Source organism: Oncorhynchus masou, chromosome 28 (genome assembly GCF_036934945.1).
Source record: "Oncorhynchus masou masou isolate Uvic2021 chromosome 28, UVic_Omas_1.1, whole genome shotgun sequence".
Classification (NCBI taxonomy): Eukaryota; Metazoa; Chordata; class Actinopteri; order Salmoniformes; family Salmonidae; genus Oncorhynchus; species Oncorhynchus masou.
The window spans coordinates 77391514-77418304 of record NC_088239.1 but is presented as its reverse complement, the minus strand read 5'-3'; the positions used below and the strand labels follow the sequence as shown (position 1 = coordinate 77418304).

Genomic DNA, 26791 nt, shown 5'->3' with positions numbered 1-26791 from the left:
GAAGTACATGGAAATTCCAATTCTTTTCAATAAGGAAAGTTTGGATTTGGAATTTGGCTTACTTTCTGAATTGACTGGAATTGAAATGGAATTGACCCCAACCTTGTTGTTGCTAAGTAACACGTCCTATGAGCTTCACAGAAAAACAACTGAAAACCTTCATAGACAAAGCAATTCCTCAATGAGCAATACATTGACACACCAGTACATGTAGATATCAGAACTACCAATTTTCAAACCAACTGGTCTCTTCACTTGACCTGCAAAAAAGTTGGAAAGTTACATAGTCTTTAATGCAAGTAATTTGTCATTGAGAGTTAGTATATTCATCTCACTGCACTTTGGCGCTTATGAAATCCAGTGCTCTATAGAACCTAATGCAGCCCTGCACTCGTGTATTTCACACACTGGGCCTTGAGGTGAACAACCTGTCGAAACATTCATCTATTTTATCACACTGCCCCCCAGTGGCTGCAGAGAAAACATACCTTTTGGGAGCAATGGATACAAAAAAAAGGGCCAGTTAAGGAACATTCTGCTGAACTGTCCCTTCAACGGTATGACAATGTGTGTAAGTGTAATGTTTTGGTCATCTGAATGAATGTAGATATTTTAGACCTGAAACCAGAAGTACGGCTTCTGGAGAGCAGAAAAAGAAAAAAACGATTGTTCTAATCTATTTGAAAAGATATCCCACTTTACATTTAGGTGTCACAAAAATAATGGACTGTATTTACAACTGTTGTTACATAGGTCTTACAACTGCTATATCTGTTTCTGTATTTCAGCTGATTGTTTTACCACCAGACTATAATGGAACAGACTACATACTGTAAAATAAAGGTTTAGAAAATAACTCTGGTCATTACAAACATGCCAATTCATGAAATTTTGTGGCAAAAAATGAAAGTATTTTTGCATTTATTAGACAATTTTATCACTTACAGTGTGTAGATGCATAAGAGGAATGTCAAAATAATCTCTCCCCCCCCCAGTTACCCACCATCTCTCAATATATTCAGATGCATACACATAAACAGACCAAATTCAACCAACAGTTCAATCAACTATACACACAACTACCTAAACAAAGACAATATGCAGGGAGCAAGATGAAGACAATGCACAATGGATATTACATTTACAATCAAGGTGGAATTTTTGGAAGATGTAACCAAGAGGTAACAGCAATCTCAAGTTTGCTTGTTGCCACATTTCACTGGCAGTTTGCATGATTTGGATGATTCCTGTTTGAACTTTACTCAGAAGACATCATACCACAGAAAAAGCAGTAAACAAAAAGTTGCATTGGTTTGATCTACATGAATCAAAACAAATTCCTTCACACATCATTGAACAAAAAGCAGAATAATTCAATGAAACAAAATCAACCACCAAAAAACAAAACAGGTCTGGGTAGGACTGGGTTATATTACATAAACACAGAATTAGAATGCCTAGAAAAGACACTATTCCTCCATAATGTATGCACAAACAATGTCTGTTCTACAAATTCTAATTCTACAGTGGTACAGCCAGGTGTGTTGTTGTTTCTCACAGTGACGCTCATGCAGAGGGACTATTTGAAGAGTTGACATGGCTTGCCTGGGATTTTACTTTCATAGGGGTGACTCCTAACTTCCACTTAAGCAAAATTTTCACTTAGTCATGCGTTAATGTCAACAGGACACCAACTGACATTATTCGACTGGAGAGGAAGTTAGGATTTGCTCCATAGTGAGCGGTAGGGGTGGGTGCCTGGCCTAGCAGCTAGCCTGACAGGCAGACAGCTGCAAGAGGGGGAAACACTGAGGATGACCCCATGGTCAGCCTGGGAGTCGACCTCGTCACATTGGGTCCCCTCCCGTCAAGCCAGCTGTGAGGGTTAGGCTACAGCAAAAAATGACATCACTCCCTAGGGTGAGAAAGAGGACTAAGCCAGAAGAGGGGATAAGGTGTGAGGGGACCCCGGTGTCCCCAGAGTATACCGCCTTCAACCAGAGAGAACCAAGGATATACGAGCGGTCAGGGAAAGACAGAGCTAGAGGTCTACCTGATTCAACAAACGCTCGCAGAGCCGTCTCTTGGGACAATTCTATTGATGTAAGAGTTCTATTGATGAAACAGTTCTATTGCTGAAACAGTTCTATTGATGAAACAGTTCTTTGATGGAACGGTTCTATTGATGTAAGTAAGAGTTCTATTGATGAAACAGTTCTATTGATGAAAGTAACAGTTCTATTGATGAAACAGTTCTATTGATGAAAGTAACAGTTCTATTGATGAAAGAAAGAGTTCTATTGATGAAAGAAAGAGTTCTATTGATGAAAGAAAGAGTTCTATTGATGAAAGAAAGAGTTCTATTGATGTAAGTAAGAGTTCTATTGATGTACAGTAGGTTCCGATACACAGTCTGGAAATGTTGCATGTTCTCCCTGATGATATACAGTGAGGCAGTGGTAAGGATACCTAACTAGCAGTAAACTGCAGTCACGGCCCCGAGATGGCTGGGTGGAATTGGATATGTAGTGTCTCTTTTAAAGAAAGTCCAAAATACCTATTTTAGAGACAACAGAGAGGAGCAAGGTAAAAACACACAGAGAAATATGCAGTACAAATGCATGAATAAATATTTGTGCATATACTTTTCTATAATGGATATATTAACATGGGATTTGTTTAATGTCCAAAAATATTTTCTTAATATTTCAAAATAAATATGGAATGGTGACCATGCATACTTGTATGATATCTAAATACATTCCTGATATTTTGTCAATTCTTTCTGAGGGGACTTAAGGTGGAATGAATAGCTTTAGGCCATTTACTTTGTTGTAAACCTCCCCTGGATCGGGGTGTAGATAGATAGTAGTGTGTAGTTATGACTGACTAGCAGACTTCCACACTCCCCTACAGTAAAGTAAACAAGTTCAGTAAGGGCTATGAGATATACACAGCAAAACCATCCCACACGGTGCTCAGCAACATCAGGAAATAGGATCCAAGCAAACTAGTGTAAAAGTTACAGGTAACCACGGAAATATTAAAACATGTCTCAAGAAACACATCATTTGGTTAACGGAAGAAATGTGAAAAAAACGTCAAATGACATTGTACAACTGCCCCATAGTAAAAACAACATGACTTAATAGAACAGCAGGTTGGGAAAAAAACATTGTATCTTGGCTTCCCTTGCATTGTGTTTTGCCAGAATGACGGCATCATTGAACAATCAGATCTCTACTACTAAAAGGCATTCATATCGCCACTTTCCAGTGTTAAAGTAACCCTTTGCAGTGTTAAAGTAACCCTTTGCAGTGTTAAAGTAACCCTTTGCAGTGTTAAAGTAACCCTTTCCAGTGTTAAAGTAACCCTTTGCAGTGTTAAAGTAAAGCTTTCCTTAAGGCATTGACATCAAACCAAAACAAAATGATCATGCACAGTGAAATTTGCTGAATCAGTTCAGAGAAACTCCCAAAATGTCTTGTTTAGTAAACACTCACAAACTCCTACTGTACCTAGACATAGTTGTAGTTTGAAAAGCCAACACCAGATAAACATAAATAACATTTATATCGCTGCTGAAGCAATGTTCAACATAATTCATAATGAATGCACACACGTCCCCCGACTCCTGAAGACTGGTCAGCGTAAAGGAGAGCGCTCCCATATAGAAATAGTCACAACTCCTTACGAGGGTCAGTTCTAAAGCCTTTCCCAGAAAGCAGACCCAATGGAAAAAGACAAATGGAATAGCAAAGACATTGCAGTGAGTGTACCCAAGTGTATTCGGCCGTGGAAACATCAAAGTAATGGTGGTTTTGTCCTCTGAGCGTAAACTCAAAACCTGGATATACCAGCTACAGTTTTGCAGTAGTGTTGTTGTATGACGGTAGTGTTGCATGTACAGTAAAAGGGTAAGCAAAACAACCAACGTCAATGTCAATGACAAATGATCAAAATCTAACCACTGTAGAGGCACCACAACGTCAGGAAGTGGGAAATAACAATCACCCAATGAGAATTGCAGTCTTCGATCACTCAGCCAGTCAGTCGACGCATTCTCTCGTCGTCATGGCTACATCCTGACCCTAGAACGCTGAAGTAGAACGGAGTCCTGATTGGATGCTGGGGGGGATATTCTACATCTCCTCGTAGTCTACGTCTCCGGCGAGGAAAGACTCCAGGTCGTCAACCACGCCTCCGGCTTTCTTGGTCGACTTTGACTTCTTCTTTTTCTTCTCTTTCTCGTCCCCGCTCCCTGACTCCTCCTTTTTCTTCTGTTTGTGTCGTTTCTTGCTGCTTTTGTCGTCCTCCTGCAAGGAGCAGACGTGTCCCATAGTTACTATTGGCTGAGGATGACAAACAGGGTGTAAAGATGACTCATCTCCTTTCACCTTACCTCTTTGCTTTTCTTCTTCTTCTTCTTCTTGTCCTTTGTTGAAGATCTACTTTCTCGGTCTGCAAGACAAGTTAGCAAAAATAAGACAACTCTGAATTGTTTTACCAATACATATACCCAAACTGTGAAAGTATAAAACACACAGACACACTAGTCCAGAATAGTGATCATGACTCCAATGATTTCCAATGACTTTGCTTCGGGAACCTTGCTCACCATCTTGGTCCTCACTGCTTTCCTTGCTCTTGGGCGCCACATCCTGGAATCCCAGTCCAAACAGGTCCAGGTCGTCGCTCTTGACGGGGAGGACAGAGGGCTGGACCAGCTTCAGGTCCTCCAGTACAGCCGAAGGCTCCTTGGTAAAGGGGAGACAGGGAGGGAGGGGAGCGCGATAGAGAATGAGTAGGGAACAAAGAGATGGAAGGACAGGAAGAAGGGGAGCGCGATAGAAAATGAGTAGGGGACAAAGACAGATGGAAAGACAGGAAGAAGGGGAGCGCGATAGAGAATGAGTAGGGGACAAAGACAGATGGAAAAACAGGAAGGGAGGGGAGCGCGATAGAGAATGAGTAGGGGACAAAGACAGGAAGAAGGGGAGCGCGATAGAGAATGAGTAGGGGACAAAGACAGATGGAAAGACAGGAAGGGAGGGGAGCGTGATAGAGAATGAGTAGGGGACAAAGACAGATGGAAAGACATGAAGAAGGGGAGCGCGATAGAGAATGAGTAGGGGACAAAGACAGGAAGAAGGGGAGCGCGATAGAGAATGAGTAGGGGACAAAGACAGGAAGAAGGGGAGCGGGATAGAGAATGAGTAGGGGACAAAGAGATGGAAGGACAGGAAGAAGGGGAGCGCGATAGAGAATGAGTAGAGGACAAAGACAGATGGAAAGACAGGAAGAAGGGGAGCGCGATAGAGAATGAGTAGGGGACAAAGACAGGAAGAAGGGGAGCGCGATAGAGAATGAGTAGGGGACAAAGAGATGGAAGGACAGGAAGAAGGGGAGCGCGATAGAGAATGAGTAGGGGACAAAGACAGGAAGAAGGGGAGCGCGATAGAGAATGAGTAGGGGACAAAGACAGGAAGAAGGGGAGCGCAATAGAGAATGAGTAGGGGACAAAGACAGGAAGAAGGGGAGCGTGATAGAGAATGAGTAGGGGACAAAGACAGGAAGAAGGGGAGCGCGATAGAGAATGAGTAGGGGACAAAGACAGGAAGAAGGGGAGCGCAATAGAGAATGAGTAGGGGACAAAGACAGGAAGAAGGGGAGCGTGATAGAGAATGAGTAGGGGACAAAGACAGATGGAAAGACAGGAAGGGAGGGGAGCGCGATAGAGAATGAGTAGGGGACAAAGACAGGAAGAAGGGGAGCGCGATAGAGAATGAGTAGGGGACAAAGACAGGAAGAAGGGGAGCGCGATAGAGAATGAGTAGGGGACAAAGACAGGAAGAAGGGGAGCGCGATAGAGAATGAGTAGGGGACAAAGACAGGAAGAAGGGGAGCGTGATAGAGAATGAGTAGGGGACAAAGACAGGAAGAAGGGGAGCGCGATAGAGAATGAGTAGGGGACAAAGAAAGGAAGAAGGGGAGAGAGAAAGTAGGAGAAAGAGGTTGTTACAATAGATAGACCTTTTCTATTTCACATTCAGTCTAAATCAGCATTTCTAAACCCAGCCAAATATATGGGCCCTGAGGACGAGGTTGAGAAAGGCTGCCACCCATAGGTCTAACTACTGTAAAATAAAATCAAAGTTCTCATTCTGTCAATCACTGAGTATGGTTACATGCACACAATCATGCGATTATTATGAATAATCAGATTAATATAATAGTTTGATTAAAACGTTTACTTGCTATGCAAGAAGACTGATTTTCCTAATAATCCTGTTTACATGGACACATCTGAAATCAGTTTGTTGATGGCACTCTGAAAAATGCAGGAAATGACCAATGGAAATAAAGGTTCTACCACAGTGACTGTGTTATTGTTGGGAAACATATTTGATTCTGAGTTCAGACATATAGTTTGTATGTGAAAACCACTTCTAAAGACACATACACTTGCGCTAAAGAGGAAGGCTCGCTCCTCAACGAGGAGATGAAAGCACAGATCAAACACACAGTTGATACGCCTATTAAGGTGTTTACAGTCTACTGTAACAGAGCAGTCCACTGTAACAGAGCAGTCCACTGTAAGTAACGGAGGAGTCTAATGTAACAGAGCAGTCTACTGTAACAGAGAAGTCCACTGTAACAGAGCAGTCTACTGTAACAGAGCAGTCTACTGTAACAGAGCAGTCTACTGTAACAGAGCAGTCCACTGTAACAGAGCAGTCCACTAACAGAGAAGTCTACTGTAACAGAGCAGTCCACTGTAAGTAACGGAGGAGTCTACTGTAACAGAGCAGTCTACTGTAACAGAGCAGTCCACTGTAACAGAGCAGTCCACTGTAACAGAGAAGTCCACTGTAACAGAGAAGTCCACTGTAAGTAACGGAGCAGTCTACTGTAACATAGCAGTCTACTGTAACAGAGCAGTCCACTGTAAGTAACGGAGCAGTCTACTGTAACAGAGCAGTCCACTGTAACAGAGCAGTCTACTGTAACAGAGCAGTCCACTGTAACAGAGAAGTCCACTGTAACAGAGCAGTCCACTGTAAGTAACGGAGGAGTCTACTGTAACAGAGCAGTCCACTGTAACAGAGCAGTCCACTGTAAGTAACGGAGGAGTCTACTGTAACAGAGCAGTCTACTGTAACAGAGCAGTCCACTGTAACAGAGCAGTCCACTGTAACAGAGAGGTCCACTGTAACAGAGAAGTCCACTGTAAGTAACGGAGCAGTCTACTGTAACATAGCAGTCTACTGTAACAGAGCAGTCCACTGTAAGTAACGGAGCAGTCTACTGTAACAGAGCAGTCTACTGTAACAGAGCAGTCTACTGTAACAGAGCAGTCCACTGTAACAGAGCAGTCCACTGTAAGTAACGGAGGAGTCTACTGTAACAGAGCAGTCCACTGTAACAGAGCAGTCCACTGTAACAGAGCAGTCCACTGTAAGTAACGGAGCAGTCTACTGTAACAGAGCAGTCTACTGTAACAGAGCAGTCTACTGTAACAGAGCAGTCCACTGTAACAGAGCAGTCCACTGTAAGTAACAGAGGAGTCTACTGTAACAGAGAAGTCCACTGTAAGTAACGGAGCAGTCTACTGTAACGGAGCAGTCTACTGTAACAGAGCAGTCCACTGTAACAGAGCAGTCCACTGTAAGTAACAGAGCAGTCCGCTGTAAGTAACAGAGCAGTCCACTGTAACAGAGCAGTCCACTGTAACAGAGCAGTCTACTGTAAGTAACAGAGCAGTCCACTGTAACAGAGCAGTCCACTGTAACAGAGCAGTCCACTGTAACAGAGCAGTCCACTGTAACAGAGCAGTCCGCTGTAACAGAGCAGTCCGCTGTAACAGAGCAGTCCGCTGTAACAGAGCAGTCTGCTGTAACAGAGCAGTCCGCTGTAACAGAGCAGTCCGCTGTAACAGAGCAGTCCGCTGTAACAGAGCAGTCCGCTGTAACAGAGCAGTCCGCTGTAACAGAGCAGTCTGCTGTAACAGAGCAGTCCGCTGTAACAGAGCAGTCCACTGTAAGTAACGGAGCAGTCTACTGTAACGGAGCAGTCTACTGTAACAGAGCAGTCCACTGTAACAGAGCAGTCCGCTGTAAGTAACAGAGCAGTCCGCTGTAAGTAACAGAGCAGTCCACTGTAACAGAGCAGTCCACTGTAACAGAGCAGTCTACTGTAAGTAACAGAGCAGTCCACTGTAACAGAGCAGTCCACTGTAACAGAGCAGTCCACTGTAACAGAGCAGTCCGCTGTAACAGAGCAGTCCGCTGTAACAGAGCAGTCCGCTGTAACAGAGCAGTCCGCTGTAACAGAGCAGTCCGCTGTAACAGAGCAGTCCGCTGTAACAGAGCAGTCTGCTGTAACAGAGCAGTCCGCTGTAACAGAGCAGTCCACTGTAAGTAACGGAGCAGTCTACTGTAACAGAGAAGTCTACTGTAACAGAGAAGTCTACTGTAACAGAGCAGTCCACTGTAACAGAGCAGTCCACTGTAACAGAGCAGTCCACTGTAACAGAGCAGTCCACTGTAACAGAGCAGTCTACTGTAACAGAGCAGTCTACTGTAACAGAGCAGTCTACTGTAACAGAGCAGTCCACTGTAACAGAGCAGTCCACTGTAAGTAACGGAGCAGTCTACTGTAACATAGCAGTCTACTGTAACAGAGAAGTCCACTGTAACAGAGAAGTCCACTGTAAGTAACGGAGCAGTCTACTGTAACAGAGCAGTCCACTGTAACAGAGCAGTCTGCTGTAACAGAGCAGTCCGCTGTAACAGAGCAGTCCGCTGTAACAGAGCAGTCCGCTGTAACAGAGCAGTCCGCTGTAACAGAGCAGTCCGCTGTAACAGAGCAGTCCGCTGTAACAGAGCAGTCTACTGTAACAGAGCAGTCTGCTGTAACAGAGCAGTCCGCTGTAACAGAGCAGTCCACTGTAAGTAACGGAGCAGTCTACTGTAACATAGCAGTCTACTGTAACAGAGAAGTCCACTGTAACAGAGAAGTCCACTGTAAGTAACAGAGAAGTCCACTGTAACAGAGCAGTCCACTGTAACAGAGCAGTCCACTGTAACAGAGCAGTCCACTGTAACAGAGCAGTCTACTGTAACAGAGCAGTCCACTGTAACAGAGCAGTCCACTGTAAGTAACGGAGCAGTCTACTGTAACATAGCAGTCTACTGTAACAGAGAAGTCCACTGTAACAGAGAAGTCCACTGTAAGTAACGGAGCAGTCTACTGTAACAGAGCAGTCCACTGTAACAGAGCAGTCCGCTGTAACAGAGCAGTCCGCTGTAACAGAGCAGTCTGCTGTAACAGAGCAGTCCGCTGTAACAGAGCAGTCCGCTGTAACAGAGCAGTCCGCTGTAACAGAGCAGTCCGCTGTAACAGAGCAGTCCGCTGTAACAGAGCAGTCCGCTGTAACAGAGCAGTCCGCTGTAACAGAGCAGTCCGCTGTAACAGAGCAGTCCGCTGTAACAGAGCAGTCCGCTGTAACAGAGCAGTCCGCTGTAACAGAGCAGTCCGCTGTAACAGAGCAGTCCGCTGTAACAGAGCAGTCCGCTGTAACAGAGCAGTCTGCTGTAACAGAGCAGTCCGCTGTAACAGAGCAGTCCACTGTAAGTAACGGAGCAGTCTACTGTAACATAGCAGTCTACTGTAACAGAGAAGTCCACTGTAACAGAGAAGTCTACTGTAAGTAACGGAGCAGTCCACTGTAACAGAGCAGTCCACTGTAACAGAGCAGTCTACTGTAACAGAGCAGTCTACTGTAACAGAGCAGTCCACTGTAACAGAGCAGTCCACTGTAAGTAACGGAGCAGTCTACTGTAACATAGCAGTCTACTGTAACAGAGAAGTCCACTGTAACAGAGAAGTCCACTGTAAGTAACGGAGCAGTCTACTGTAACAGAGCAGTCCACTGTAACAGAGAAGTCCACTGTAACAGAGAAGTCCACTGTAAGTAACGGAGCAGTCTACTGTAACAGAGCAGTCTACTGTAACAGAGCAGTCTACTGTAACAGAGCAGTCTACTGTAACGGCACCTTCTTTTTCTTGGGCTTCTCAAACTCCTCGTCCTCATAGTTTGGTTCGTCCATGACGAAGGAGAGCATCTGATCGTCCCCTGGAGCTTCTTGGTCTGAGTGGGAGGATTCATCCCCTCCATTCTTCTTGCCTGCCCGCATGGACTGCACCGGGGCTAGGGTCGGGTTCAGGAATGAGACGGGCACGGACGACATCTTTAAGCCCGCTGGTTTCTTGGCTTCTCCGGTCTTGTTGTGAGTCTTCAAAGCGTTGGAGGATCTGATCAGAAAGCACAATACAGATCTAAATATTAAAAGGTGCATGATAACATCAATAAGTTAACCCTGACCTGTTCACCAGACATGCAACCTTGTCCCGGACATGTTGTTTCTCTCTCTCTCAATCTCCCCCTCGCTCTACTGTACTTGCTGTCTCAACATCTGAATGCTCGGCTATGAAAAACCAACTGAAATTTACTCCTGAGGTGCTGACCTGTTGCAACCTCTATAACCACAGATTCTTATTTGACTCTGCTGGTCATCTATGAACGTTTGAATATCTTGAAGAACAATCTGGCCTTAATGGCCATGTACCTTTATAATCTCCACCCGGCACAGCCAGAAGAGGACTGGCCACCCATCAGAGCCTGGTTCTAGGTTTCTTCATAGGTTCCTGAGTTTTTCCTAGCCACTGTGCTTCTACATCTGCATTGCTTGCTCTTTGTTTTTTTTAGGTGTTTTAGGCTGGGTTTCTGTATAAGCACTTTGTGACAACTGCTGATGTAAAAATGGCCCAATGACTACATCAATCTTTACCGCCCAATGACTACATCAATCTCTACCGCCCAATGACTACACCAATCTCTACCGCCCAATGACTACACCAATCTCTACCGCCCAATGACTACACCAATCTCTACCGCCCAATGACTACACCAATCTCTACCGCCCAATGACTACACCAATCTCTACCGCCCAATGACTACACCAATCTCTACACCAATCTCTACCGCCCAATGACTACACCAATCTCTACCGCCCAATGACTACACCAATCTCTACCGCCCAATGACTACACCAATCTCTACCGCCCAATGACTACACCAATCTCTACCGCCCAATGACTACACCAATCTCTACCGCCCAATGACTACACCAATCTCTACCGCCCAATGACTACACCAATCTCTACCGCCCAATGACTACACCAATCTCTACCGCCCAATGACTACACCAATCTCTACCGCCCAATGACTACACCAATCTCTACCGCCCAATGACTACACCAATCTCTACCGCCCAATGACTACACCAATCTCTACCGCCCAATGACTACACCAATCTCTACCGCCCAATGACTACACCGATCTCTACCGCCCAATGACCACACCAATCTCTACCGCCCAATGACTACACCAATCTCTACCGCCCAATGACTACACCAATCTCTACCGCCCAATGACTACACCAATCTCTACCGCCCAATGACTACACCAATCTCTACCGCCCAATGACTACACCAATCTCTACCGCCCAATGACCACACCAATCTCTACCGCCCAATGACCACACCAATCTCTAACGCCCAATGACTACACCAATCTCTACCGCCCAATGACTACACCAATCTCTACCGCCCAATGACCACACCAATCTCTACCGCCCAATGACCACACCAATCTCTACCGCCCAATGACTACACCAATCTCTACCGCCCAATGACTACACCGATCTCTACCGCCCAATGACCACACCAATCTCTACCGCCCAATGACCACACCAATCTCTACCGCCCAATGACCACACCAATCTCTACCACCCAATGACCACACCAATCTCTACCACCCAATCTCTATTGACCAATAACTACATCAATCTCTATCTACATACTGTATAATACTAGCATCTTAAGAAAAACCTGAGATTATGCAATTCAAGTTCTCTTCCCACCCATACCTCCTCCTGTCCGTTCCACCGTCCTGGATGACGTTAAGTGCCTTCGTCCCCTCATCTTCTTCATCGCTGGTCAGGGTGATGCCCATGCTGGGGACGGTGGCTGCCTTGGGTATAGATTTGGGCACAGACTGGCACAGCTCATCTGGGGCAAAATCGTCCTGGAAGCCTGACACCATGGGGTTCCCCCCTCGGCCCTCACCGTCACTGTAAAACATGGACAGAGAGAGACGTGGTAAGTTCTGATGTCCTGATGTAAGAATAACCAACACATTTGAGCAATATGATGGGCCAAGCACCACAAAAAAATACTTTAAATGATTATAATTTTTTTAAATCAATATGCGTCTGAGTAATGATACCCCATTAAGCAACACTTTTAAGTCACACTTTTTTAAATGTATTTCCAAATGCAGGACTTTGAAGCTACTCTTGTTTAGTCTGATGTTCTAACCATTAAAAAAGAAAAAGTTGTATTAATGTTGTTTGTGACACCTGTAGAATTGTTCTTTAAACCTTCTGTTATAATTATGTTAAGAAATGTAGCACGAGCTGGATAACATGTAGGCTTATAACATGGTTAACGTCTGTATCGTTGCTGATGTCAGTATTTCAGCTGCGCTAGGACAAAAGGTTCAACTACAGGTTCCCCACTACTATTGTTTTACTTACAGTTAATGAAATGAACAAGCATTTCGCTACACTCGCATTAACATCTGCTAACCATGTGTATGTGACAAATAAATTTGATTTGAACATTATTGCATTATCTGTTCATATATTATTACATCATCCAGTTATAGCCTACTGGGATGTTATCGAAAAGTCATTACATTAACAATAGCTTACTTTGCCATTGTCTACACACTTACTTGATAATCTGATGCTACGCTCCATTAAAATCTTAACCAGAATGACAGTTCAAAAAGTCAGCCCTGAAGACTGATTCAGTGAAAGAGAGTTGTTTATTATTAGCACTAAGCTATCGTGTGTGTGTGTGTGTGTGTGTGTCTCACATCCACTCTCCACTTCTCCTTTTAACTTCATCATTTTAAGTTAATCTTCTAACATCAAAGCACTTCAAGACTCATTTCTCATTTTCCAAAATATCAAACGGCCCTTGTAGGACAATTCTCTCCATCAAATTCAAGCTCAAGTTGATTCCCTTCATTATACAACGCAGGAATCTGACCGAATTTTAAGTCATTACTCTCTTCACATTTCTATAACGTAGGACTGTATTAAGGGGAAATCCGCAGTTCAGATGTACATTAACAAAGAACTTTTCCCGACAAAAGCTAAGGGATGGGGCTAGAGAAATGTAACCACACTCAAATTCATAGAAAGAGCTATGCATGCAAGAACTGACCATCAAAATGATCGTTTTATTAACCATGTATTGAAGCTATACGGTGTTTGTTTACATTTACTTTGTTTACAACTATTGGAGGAAAACAAGCTAACATTTTGGGTTCTGATGGGAAGTGATGAGGCATTCATAAGGGAATATTCTTCAAGAATGAATAGATACGGATAACAATTTATGTCCAAAAATGGACGTAGCAACTGCAGATCGCCCCTTTAAGTCTTATCCAATAAAATAAAGTGCCTTCTCCCTCTTTCTCTCTCTTGCAAATGAGTGATAAATGACCTAGATTCTGAGCAGAGGAGACCAGACGGAACAAAAACCTCACCCCTCACCCCTTTCCTCTGCGACGTCTCCTCCCCCCAAGCACATTAAAGGAAAATGTCTTAATAGGCAAAGCCTACTGATAATTGGTTAAACATCACTTGACGCAACTATTATCTTCCTCTATCGTTTTCACATATGTTGATGCTGGGTTGGTGCTAGAGATGTGCTAGAGATGATGAACATGTTTGAAATGCCCCTTTAAGATAGAGCTGAAATACATTCACCTCCACTATATTGAAGAACATATTGACTGTGGGTGTCTGAACTGCACAGCAACGGTAGATCTTCTTCACTAAACAATGATCATTAGAAACGTGTTCTAGTACACAGAGAGTTTGATCTTGTTCCAGTTGCTCTCCAGGTGGAGGGTTGGCCAGCCTATCAAAGTAGTCCAAATATTGAAAAAGTCCTTATTTCCACACTTACTTGTATACCTATCCAAAGCCACAAGCCTGGACATGGGTCATAGAAGATCATGGAGATGATTAGGGAGTGAGGACCTACCTGTCACTGTCCATGTTGCCTGCTCTTCCAGCTTTCTCCTTGGCTTTGGCAGCAGCCCTCTCCTCCGGGAAGCTACGGGCCGTGCCCCCATCGGGAAGAAAGTCATCCACATTCCGCACCTTCTCGTCTGTGCCATCTGAGGAGAGAAGAGTGGGAGAGGAAGGATGAACATTTGATTTATTTTACCTTTATTTAACTAGGCAAGTCGGCTAAGAACAACTTCTTATTTTCAATGACGGCCTAGAAACAGTGGGTTAACTGCCTGTTCAGGGGCAGAACGACAGATCTTTTTTTACCTTGTCAGCTTGGCGATTCAATCTTGCAACCTTTCGATTACTAGTTCAATGCTCTAACCACTAGGCTACCTGCCGCCCCAACATGGTGGTGATGATAATGGGTGGTACGGATACCAGACCTGGCTTCAAACAGTATTTGTTTTCTATGGTTGATTGGCATAGTGCTAGTTTGTGATGTGAATGAGAATTCAATGGAAAACCCATCTTTCTGCTGTCTCTAGCTACCTGTCTCTAGCTGCCTGTCTCGTGCTGCTTGTCTCGTGCTGCTGCCACATTATTTCAAGCATGTCATTTTTAATTAATAAACCAAAATGGAAATCAAAAAGATCCTCCTCTATCCCAAAGGATTTCACGTCAGTTAATGTGTATGACTGTTGATTCAATCACATTATGCCGAAGTGATCACTTCTGAAATGGCTTCCTCTTACCTTTGGTAGGCATTATTCATTAGTAGACTGGTTGCTATTTTGAGTTTATAGACATTAACCAGGTTACACTCCAACCTTTTTATGCGAGTGAAGTACACGACAGGCCTGATGGAAAGAGCACATTTTTTCCCGGTAAACTTTTCAAATGTCGACAAAAGAAATTACGTTCGACATGGTGGGATGTTCTTGTGTCAGTAATATGAACTGTGCCAGAAATGCTCAATTCTTTTCCCACTAATATCGCTCTTGTCTATAATCATCTCATCAAGTAGGTCGGCTACTGTCACATTCACATGCTATCGGAGTTATCTGAAGCTCCTAGTACCCAGTTGGAAATTTCACTTTAATGACCCTCCAAGTCGCAATTACAAGGGGGGAACTCAGAGAAAATGTTGTTGCCCGAGTTGTGACGTTTCACCACTGACCTTTTCAACTAAAAGTTTTAAACAAGTAAATGTTTTATAATTACAACCTTATCAATATGGATAATGTAGCTATTCGAACCATATTGTCAATGTTAAGCAAGCTAACTAACTTTATTACAAGCAATGTTTGCAAGCGTATCAAGCTAGGTAAAATCATACTGGTTGAAGAATTGTTCCGACTTCAAAATCACTTTAACACAAATCATGCCAGAATTACCACTTCCTAGGGCCCAGTTTCCTATTTCCCATGCGCACGTGAGGCCAGCATATACCCGCACTGTATCTGTGAGCTGTTGGCTAAAGAGCACATGCCAATACCAGGGAGGGCACATTCGCTATATAACACAACACATTTGTGACAAAACCATCATTAGAGTTGAAAATGCAATGGAAACCCATTTAACTTCATTTAAAAAATGTTATTCGTTACATGGGAATTTAAAAGTTTTTTTTATGTGCACTACATCATCACGCACAGCCGTTTATACGCAATAAGAAATATCTCTGGTAGGAAAATGCTCAAATAGTTTTTAAGTGGATTTTAGAATATTCACATTAAAATCTGTAACCAATTGGATGGAAACCTAGCTCGTGATGGAAACCTAGCTAGTGATGGAAACCTCGCTTGATGGTGGAAACCTAGCTTGATGATGGGAACCTAGCTTGATGATGGGAACCTAGCTTGATGATGGGAACCTAGCTTGATGATGGGAACCTAGCTTGATGATGGAAACCTGGCTTGATGATGGAAACCTAGCTTGATGATGGAAACCTAGCTTGATGATGGAAACCTAGCTTGATGATGGAAACCTAGCTTGATGATGGGAACCTAGCTTGATGATGGGAACCTAGCTTGATGATGGGAACCTAGCTTGATGATGGGAACCTAGCTTGATGATGGGAACCTAGCTTGATGATGGGAACCTAGCTTGATGATGGGAACCTAGCTTGATGATGGGAACCTTGCTTGATGATGGAAACCTAGCTTGATGATGGAAACCTAGCTTGATGATGGAAACCTAGCTTGATGATGGAAACCTAGCTTGATGATGGAAACCTAGCTTGATGATGGAAACCTAGCTTGATGATGGAAACCTAGCTTGATGATGGAAACCTAGCTTGATGATGGAAACCTTGGCCAAAAGTCCTCCCCTTCTCCGTATTCAGCCTATGATATAAACCCGAGCTCTCTCAGCCCCAGCCAACCTTCACAGCCAAACCAAGCTGTAGCACTATTACACGCCACAGACTGACTCCGGCCTCTCAATGCACATGAGAGACGCTCACGACTCACACACGTCGACATGTACCTTGTTGTCCGGCTGTCTTAATTAATAATTGACTGAATTTGAAGCCATTAGATAAGCATTTCAGATCAAATCACCTGGCCTTGTTTTTTAATATATTTCCACAAACAGTTCAAATAAAGCTCCACAAATGAAGCTCCATGCATTTGAAGTGAAACATCCATCCACCCTAATCTGACCTACATAATGGAATGTACACTGAACAAAAAATACATAAAACGCAACATGTAAAGTGTTGGTCCCATGTTTCATGAGCTGAAATAAAATATCCCAGAAATGTTGTATAGGCACAACAATTTGGTGCAGAAATTAGTTTACATCCCTGTTAGTACGCATTTCTCCTTTGCAAAGATAATCCACCTGACAGGTGTGGCATATCAAGAAGCTGATTAAACAACATGATCATTACACAGGTGCACCTTGTGCTGGGGACAATAATAGGCCACTCTAAAATGTGTAGTTTTGTCACACAACACAATACCAGAGATGTCTCAAGTTTTTAAGGGATGATTGGCATAATGACTACAGGAATGTCCACCAGAGCTGTTGCCAGATAATTTAATGTTAATTTCTCTACCATAAGCCGATTCGAACGTAATTTTTGAGAATTTGGCAGTACGTCCAACCCGCTTCACAACCTGCAGGATCATCTGAGACCAACCAGGTTTGCACAACCAAAGAATTTCTGCACAAACTGTCAGAAACCGTCTCAGGGAAGCTCATCTGCGTGCTCGTCGTTCACACCACGGTCTTGACTTGACAACAGTTTGGCATCGTAACCAACTTCAGTGGGGAAATGCTCACCTTCGATGGCTACTGGCATGCTGGACAAGTATGTTCTTCACGGATGAATCCCGTTTTCAACTGTACCAGGTAGATAGCGTGTATGGTGTCGTGTGGGTGAGCAGTTTGCTGATGTTAACGTTGTGAACAGAGTACAGCATGGTGGTGGTGGGGTTATGGTATGGGCAGGCATAAGCTACAGACAACGAAGACAATTGCATTTTATCAATGGCAATTTGAAAGACCCTGAGGCCCATTGTCGTGCTATTCATTTGCCGCCATCAGCTCATGTTTCAGCATGATAATGCACAGCCCCTTGTCACAAGGATCTGTACACAATTCTTGGAAGCTGAAAATGTCCCAGTTCTTCCATGGCCTGCATAATCACCAGACATTTCACCCATTGAGCATATTTGGGATGCTCTGGATCGACAGCGGTTTCCAGTTTCCACCAATATCCAGCAACTTCGCACAGCCATTGAAGAGGAGTGGGACAACACTCCACAGACCACAATCAACAGCCTGATCAGCTCTATGTGAAGGAGATGTCGCACTACATGAGGCAAATGGTGGTCACACCAGACACACCAGATAACCGCCATGACTGGTTTTCTGATCCATATCTTTTTTTTAAAGGTATCTGTGACCAACAAATGCATATCTGTATTCCCAGTCATGTGAAATCCATAGATTAGGGCCTAATTTCTTTATTTTAATTGGCTGATTTCCTTATATGAACTCTGTAACTCTGGAAAATCTTTGAAATTGTTGCATGTTGCGTTTATATCATTGTTCAGTGTGGTTCCACCACTCACCAGCGGGAGTCTCAGAGGTGGCTGATCCAAAGAGGCGCGACATGAAGCCTCTCTTCTGGGCAGGGGGGGCCTGGGTGACACTGGGTGACTGGGGGGTCGTGACAGGTGTGGTTCCCCCATGGTGGAGCCCCTGAGGGGTTGGGGGCAGCGGCTGGGGGGCCAGGGGCTGCTGTGGGTAACCTGGACCCCTAGGGAGTACAGTGTTCTGGAGAGGGGGACAGGGGTTAAGGTTAGGGTTGGTGTAGGAGGGGGGACCCTGAACTGACCTGGGGATAGGGTTGGAGATAGTTAGGGGCTGGGGTGGGAGAGGGGGTTGCTGGGGGGTGCAGGGGCTGGGACAGGCCCCAGGAGTAGAGGGCCCGCTCTGCGGGACTATGGGGGACTGGGAGCCTGAGGAGGGGCTCTGGCCGTTGGAAGGGCCCCCCGGGGAGCTGAAGCCAGCTTTGTTTCTGGCTTCCATCATCTCCAGGAAACTGGAGAGGTCAAAACAGCAGATTTGATCATGAATAATAACATAATTTAAATCAACATTTTGTTTACAAAGTATTTACAAGGAAATATACAGTGATTTTAATGATCATAATAACCTTTATAATGCTCTTATACATTTGCAGTAGCTGATCGCGAGAAACAGATTATTGGCATCTGTGTTTGTCTGTGTGTTCAACGTCTTTCTCTCTTCCTCTCTGTGTGTGTGTGTGTGTGTGTATGTGTGTGTGTAAGCCTGCCTGCATGTTAGCAAATACGCACATGCCATAGTTCTGGTCCTCAGTCTCCTGCTGAACATTGAGCTCCTCCAGAGTGGCGTCTATGTCCAGCTGGTTGGTCTCCAGTTGTCTCAGCAGGGTCTCCCTCTGCAGAGAAAGAGAACGAGATAGAGGCAAGTCTATCAGTCAAGGCTAGCTGTGGACAGTTAATCAATAGAAAACAAAATTGCACCAACAATAACCAGCCAATCCAAATTAGCGATGCTCAACCATTTACCACAGACACCACAAAAACAACGGTTTAGCAGAGAGGTGGCCAACCCTCCTACATGATCTGCAGGTTTTTGATCCAGCCCTGCTAGAGCACACCTGAAGAAACTAAATAAATATTGGTTTTAATTGCATGAGGCCTAAAGAAGGTTTATGTGCATGTATTGTTGACTTTATTATCCTACAAAGCACAAAATAATGATGCAAATGTCATAATTATAGTCATTCATTTGGCCCAGGCATTTGATAAAATGCAGCAAGCTGATGTGACACGTCTTCCTCTATTTCTGTGGTTCTGGACGCATCAACTAGATCTCCTGTGTTTTCCACTAGCGCCTACTTTATCCACTTAAATTAAAAGGTGCACTATGCAGATATCGCTCCGCCATTTCCCGGTTGCTAGAATTCTACTACTTCACCTAATTTCTGTGTTAGTGCCAAAATAAGCAAGTTCAGTGTAGAGATTCATTGTACCATCTAAACCGCTGTGAAATATATTTTAGATAACTAAAAATATTGTATTTTCAACCGTTTGAAGCTCATATACAAAACCGAAAGTAAGACCGGGAAGCATAGAAAAGGGGGACATAGAAGAACAGATCTACCGAGTTTCTTTCAATGAAAATTACAGATCTATAACTCATATTTCTCTGTACATATTGAAGCTTTATCTAGGCTACTTCTCAATTCGCTAGTCAAAAAAATTCAGACAAGTCCTCTTCTAGCGATCTATTGATAGAATAGGTGCCCGTCAGTCACAAAGCGAGTGATGACAGGGAGACACTGCTGGTTTGACAGTCTGCTGTCTGTCCTGCCTCCCGGTACCTGTGGGCAGCGTGATTTGTGTGCGCTGTGGTTGGTTGCAGTCAATCGCGTTGTGGTTGGTTGCAGTCAAACCAACAGTGTGAGTGAATTTCAGTGCTCTACAGTGCGACCATTTTACTTGAATATGCGCCTAAAAATAGATGTGTGCGACCTGAAAAATGTAAGAATGACCACACACACAACTCTGTCATTTTGTTTCATAGGTTGTAGTTATACCACACAATTGTAGAAATAAGAATGACTTCTTATTTCCATGCAAAGAACTACGTATAGTCCCATATCCGGTTTCCGAGCCGGTCACGGGTGCACCTCACGCTCAAGGTTCTAAACGATATCATAGCCGCCGTCGATAAAATACAGTACTGTGCAGCCGTCTTCATCGACCTTGGCCAAGGCTTTCGACTCTGTCAATCACCGCATTCTTATCGGCAGACTCAACAGCCTTGGTTTCTCAAATGACTGCCTCGCCTGGTTCACCAACTACTTCTCAGACAGAGTTCAGTGTGTCAAATCGAGGGGCTGTTGTCCGGACCTCTGGCAGTCTCTATGGGGGTACCACATGGTTTAATTCTCGGGCTGACTCTTTTCTCTGTATATATCAACGATGTCGCTCTGCGGCGGGTGATTCCCTGATCCACCTCTACGTAGACGACACCAGTCTGTATACATCTGACCATTCTTTGGACACTGTGTTAACTAACCTCCAAACGAGCTTCAATGCCATACAACACTCCTTCCGTGACCTGCTCTTAAACGCTAGTAAAACCAAATGCATGCTTTTCAACCGTTCACTGCCCGTACCCGCCCGCCCGACGAGCATCACTACTCTGGACGATTCTGACTTCGAATATGTGGACAACTACAAAAACCTAGGTGTCTGGCTAGACTGTAAACTCTCCTTCCAGACTCATCTTAAACATCTCCAATCCAAAATTAAATCTAGAATCATCTTCCTATTTCGCAACAAAGCCTCCTTCACTCACGCCGCCAAACATACCCTCGTAAAACTGACTATCCTACTGATCCTCAACTTCGGCGATGTCATTTACAAAATAGCTTCCAATACTCTACTCAGCAAATTGGATGCACTCTGCCATCACAGTGCCGTCCGTTTTGTCACCAAATCCCCTTATACCACCCACCACTGCGACCTATATGCTCTAGTCGGCTGGCCCTCGCTACATATTCGTCGCTAGACCCATTGGCTCCAGGTCATCTATAAGTCTATGCTAGGTAAAGCTCCGCCTGAGCTGAGGCTCACTGGTCACGATGGCAACACCCACCCGTAGCACGCGCTCCAGTAGGTATATCTCACTGGTCATCCCCAAAGCCAACACCTCCTTTGGCCACCTTTCCTTCCAGTTCTCTGCTGCCATTGACCGGTACGAATTGCAAAAATCGCTAAAGCTGGAGACTTATATTTCCCTCACTCATTTTAAACATCAGCTATCTGAGCTGTTAACCGATCGCTACAGCTGTACATAGCCCATCTGTAAATAGCCCAACCAATCTGCCTACCTCATCCCCATATTGTTTTTATATAATTTTCTGCTCTTTTTCACACCAGCATTTCTACTTGCACATAACCATTTGCTCATCCATCACTCCAGTGTTAATCTGCTAAATTGTAATTACTTCGCTACTATGGCCTATTTATTGCCTTACCTCCTCATGCCATTTGCACAGACTGTATAGACTTTCTTTTTTCCCTTATTGTGTTATTGACTGTACGCTTGTTTATTCCACATGTAACTCTGTGTTGTTGTATGTGTCACACTGCTTTGCTTTATCTTGGCCAGGTTGCAGTTGTAAATGAGAACTTGTTCTCAACTAGCCTACCTGGTTAAATAAAGGTAAAAAAAAAAAAAAAAAATGATATGTGTGTGTGTATATATATATATCCCACCTCACGCGCAGCAACAGTGCCTGGACCACAGCAACAGTGCCTGGACCACAGCAACAGTGCCTGGAGTGGTGTGTGCAATGTGAGTGAAGTGCTGAAAGATTCATTTTTAGAAGCACACAAGCATAGAAGTTGGTCTAATTTATCCAAAAGTCTACGAAAGTGTGACTTTGTCCTCGTGTTTCTTGGCTATTTACATCGTTCTGCTCACACACACTAGGTTGTTGTTAATTTGAGTTCTCAACTGCTACTAGTAAAGAATCTCATCTCTCAGACAAACATGGGAATCCTACCTCTACCACGGTAAAGGCCCGCCCCTTAAAAATGTTGTCTCACCCAAGTAACTGAAATATTTTAGAATACATTGTATTTTATTGAGCTTTGAACACCCCCCAAAAACCTTTAATTCATTAACTTTTAGTAATTTCTGATCACAAAAACACTCTTCCTCAAATACTTTCATTGTGCGCCTACATTTCTTTGTGCTCCTTCTAAAATCCACTTAGTCATATTTTTGTTTCCCGGGACATTCATCTATTTTCTTTGGCGTGTTTCATATAGCAGCCACATTTCATTGTGGCAAGAACAAACACCACTGTGGCAAGAACAAACACCATTGTGGCAATTCAATCTTGCAGTAAACATGTAAATAAGACCTTAATCTCAAGAGAAGACAGGTTAAATGTTCAAAAATGTTTCATATCATTTTACTTAGAAAATAATCCTGATCATATAAGCCTAGACAATATGCAAAACCACTAACAATACACTGAATTCATCCATTTTCATACATTGTAAAGTCATGTCCTTCTACATAATACCACAACTACTTTTTCCAATTTGGAAGGTATATTCATTTAGCTGTGTATTTCTGATGGAATCAAGGCATTAGAATGTACAAGAAACAACCAAAATGTAGGTCGTTCAGTAAAAGTTTCCGAACCCAAGAGGACAAGCCCAGGGAGGCCTGGCTGGCTACATTTTCTATTAAGGCTGGCTACTCCAGGTACTTGTGGAAAACACTGAAAGGCTTTCATGTGAGCAAAACCTCAAACCACTGTCGTGGGACATGGCACGTATCAGGGATGTGTTGTTATGTGGGAAATGAAGCAGAGGCACTCAAGCGCTTAAGAGTTTCCATCCAGAAGGGTTTCACATGCCGACGCCTGAGCTTGGCCTATGTCTGTAGTTCGCAGTCAAGGGTTTCACATGCCGACGCCTGAGCTAGGCCTATATCTGTAGTTCTCAGTCAAGGGTTTCACATGCCGACGCCTGAGCTAGGCCTATATCTGTAGTTCTCAGTCAAGGGTTTCACATGCCAATGCCTGAGCTTGGCCTATATCTGTAGTTCGCAGTCAAGGGTTTCACATGCCGACGCCTGAGCTAGGCCTATATCTGTAGTTCTCAGTCAAGGGTTTCACATGCCAATGCCTGAGCTTGGCCTATATCTGTAGTTCGCAGTCAAGGGTTTCACATGCCGACGCCTGAGCTTGGCCTATATCTGTAGTTCGCAGTCAAGGGTTTCACATGCCGACGCCTGAGCTTGGCCTATATCTGTAGTTCGCAGTCAAGGGTTTCACATGCCGACGCCTGAGCTAGGCCTATATCTGAAGTTCTCAGTCAAGGGTTTCACATGCCGACGCCTGAGCTAGGCCTATATCTGAAGTTCTCAGTCAAGGGTTTCACATGCCGACGCCTGAGCTAGGCCTATATCTGTAGTTCGCAGTCAAGGGTTTCACATGCCGACGTCTGAGTTAGGCCTATATCTGAAGTTCTCAGTCAAGGGTTTCACATGCCGACGCCTGAGCTAGGCCTATATCTGTAGTTCTCAGTCAAGGGTTTCACATGCCGACGCCTGAGCTTGGCCTATATCTGTAGTTCGCAGTCAAGGGTTTCACATGCCGACGCCTGAGCTTGGCCTATATCTGTAGTTCGCAGTCAAGGGTTTCACATGCCGACGCCTGAGCTAGGCCTATATCTGTAGTTCTCAGTCAAGGGTTTCACATGCCGACGCCTGAGCTAGGCCTATATCTGTAGTTCTCAGTCAAGGGTTTCACATGCCAATGCCTGAGCTAGGCCTATATCTGAAGTTCTCAGTCAAGGGTTTCAAATGCCGACGCCTGAGCTAGGCCTATATCTGTAGTTCGCAGTCAAGGGTTTCACATGCCGACGCCTGAGCTTGGCCTATATCTGTAGTTAGCAGTCAAGGGTTTCACATGCCAATGCCTGAGCTAGGCCTATATCTGAAGTTCTCAGTCAAGGGTTTCAAATGCCGACGCCTGAGCTAGGCCTATATCTGTAGTTCGCAGTCAAGGGTTTCACATGCCGACGCCTGAGCTTGGCCTATATCTGTAGTTAGCAGTCAAGGGTTTCACATGCCGACGCCTGAGCTAGGCCTATATCTGTAGTTAGCAGTCGAGAAATTCAATCCCTTGAGAGAAAGATAGAAATTCCCAAAACAACATTTAACAACTGTGAAATCTGCTCTTCTGATGTATACACGAGATCTGTTGTACGCCAATGTCACATTCTAGGGTCCTCATTTGTCAAACATCATCATAAATAATGGAACAACATTTTATTTCCATACAAAATCTGGTTCTTCCGGTAACGGTAAGATGTAGCGTTGTTCTACGCTAGTATAGGCAATTATCTGAGTTTTTCAAAAGTCACGAGGCAACTTTTCCCTTCATCCTCCACTACTCCCTTTTCTCTCTGATCCCCTCCTCCCTCATCCTCCACTCCAGTCTCTAATTTGCTTCCACCTCCCTCTGAACTTACGGAGAAATAGATCTGTGAAGAAGGGAGGTGAGAAGCCATACTACCCTGCACTGAAACATTCATGAGATTCAGCCCAGGTGTCCAACCATACATTTCAGAAAGAACAAGAAAGGGGGGAAAGGCTAAAGACGTCAGGTAATCAGGAAAAGTTGGTCCATATCTATACTAAATTGTACCTTCCTCTACTATACTTATGCTAAACATTTTATTCTACTGAGCTGTTAACTTCATGATCGTATTCTTATATTATTTCTTATTATTGTTGCATTGTCGAGAAGAAACCTGCAAGTGAGCATTTCATTGGACGATGTATAACGTATGTATCTTCTACATACGACTAATTAAACCTGAATGTTCATTTTCAGCCAAAATTCAAACGACAGAAGAGAAGAGGATACAGGACTCCGTGCCCCGTGTCATTTTCGCCTTGAATAATGTAACACCACTGAATGAACAATGACTCTGTAAATTTTTAACACCAACCGTGGACAGGGCAGTGTTCGTAAGAGTGAAGTTACAGTGTTGAACATTATAGCGAGCCAGGGTGTGCCGCATATTTATACCCTACTCTCAAGACATCGATGCACAACACCGAAGCCATGTCTAAAATAGTCTGATCATCTCTGACACGTACTGGGGTAGTAGTTCATAATTCACTTAAAAAGAGTATTGGCTTCTCTTTCCCTGTGTTACTCATTGATAAAGTAATCATGAATAGAAAGAGGGCTCATGGTTAGAGGGGATGCCATATATGACCAATTGGGCCTTGACGGTGGACATTTTGTTTTGACTAAACTGCATCTGAAGGAAGCTCGAGGTAGAAGTTGTAGGTCTAAGATTAGACAACCCTTCCCTTCACCTATCCGTAAACCATTAAAACCTCTACAGGATTGACAGTTGAGCTAACGTAGGCTAATGCGATTAGCATGAGGTTGTAAGTAACCCAGGACATAGACATATCTGATATTGGCAGAAAGATTAACAAGAATTTAAGCTAACTGCACTGTTCAATTTACAGTAGCTATTACAGTGAAGGATTACCATGCTATTGTTTGAGGAGAGTGCACAGTTATGAACTTGAAGTTATTAATAAACCAATTTGGCACATTTGGGCAGTCTTGACACAAAATTTTGAACAGAAATGCAATGGTTCATTGGATTAGTCTAAGACTTTGCACATACACTGCTTCCATCTAGGGCCAAAATCAAAATTGCACCTGGGCTGGAATAATACATTATGGCCTTTCTCTTCCATTTAAAAGATGATGGTACAAAAAAAACATGTTTTTTTTTCTTTGTATTATCTTTTACCAGATCTAATGTGTTATATTCTCCTACATTCATTTCACATGTCAACACACTTCAAAGTGTTTCCTTTCAAATGGTGTCAAGAATATGCATATCCTTGTTTCAGGTCCTGAGCTACAGGCAGTTAGATTTGGGTGTGTCATAACAGGTCCTGAGCTACAGGCAGTTAGATTTGGGTATGTCATTTTAGGTCCTGAGCTACAGGCAGTTAGATTTGTTGGGTATGTCATTTTAGGTCCTGAGAGACAGGCAGTTAGATTTGTTGGGTATGTCATTTCAGGTCCTGAGAGACAGGCAGTTAGATTTGTTGGGTATGTCATTTCAGGTCCTGAGAGACAGGCAGTTAGATTTGTTGGGTATGTCATTTCAGGTCCTGAGAGACAGGCAGTTAGATTTGTTGGGTATGTCATTTCAGGTCCTGAGCTACAAGCAGTTAGATTTGGGTATGTCATTTTAGGCGAAAATGTAAAAAAAGGGGCGAATCCTTAAGAGATTTTAAGGGGATAATTATTATTATTATTATTATTTTTACATCGTTGTCATTTAGCAGATTCTCTTATACAGAGCGATTAACAGTAGTGAGTGCCTACATTTTCATACTCCCCCCCCCCATTCTGGTCCCCGATGGGAATCGAACCCACAATCCTGGTATTGCAAGCGCCATGCCCTAACAACTGAGCCAAACGGGACAATCTGACCCTGTATCAGTAATTAGGGGCAACTCGTATATACGCAGCTCAAAGGACCAATCTAGGA

General features: G+C 43.8%; 1 protein-coding gene across 3 annotated transcripts in view; it reads right to left on the bottom strand.

Annotated features, from left to right (window-relative positions):
• Positions 1-884: 884 nt before the first annotated feature.
• Positions 885-26791, bottom strand: part of LOC135518335 (rab-like protein 6) — a 37647-nt gene continuing 11740 nt past the window's right edge. For all 3 annotated transcript variants that reach the window (XM_064943436.1, XM_064943433.1, XM_064943434.1), the window contains 8 exons: positions 18992-19095; positions 18242-18714; positions 14188-14323; positions 11994-12197; positions 10059-10317; positions 4619-4757; positions 4403-4461; positions 885-4316 (listed from right to left, as the gene is read on the bottom strand). In XM_064943436.1, the coding sequence (XP_064799508.1) occupies positions 4143-4316; positions 4403-4461; positions 4619-4757; positions 10059-10317; positions 11994-12197; positions 14188-14323; positions 18242-18714; positions 18992-19095 (1548 nt within the window). In that variant the 3' untranslated portion in view covers positions 885-4142. The remainder of the gene's footprint in view (positions 4317-4402; positions 4462-4618; positions 4758-10058; positions 10318-11993; positions 12198-14187; positions 14324-18241; positions 18715-18991; positions 19096-26791) is intronic.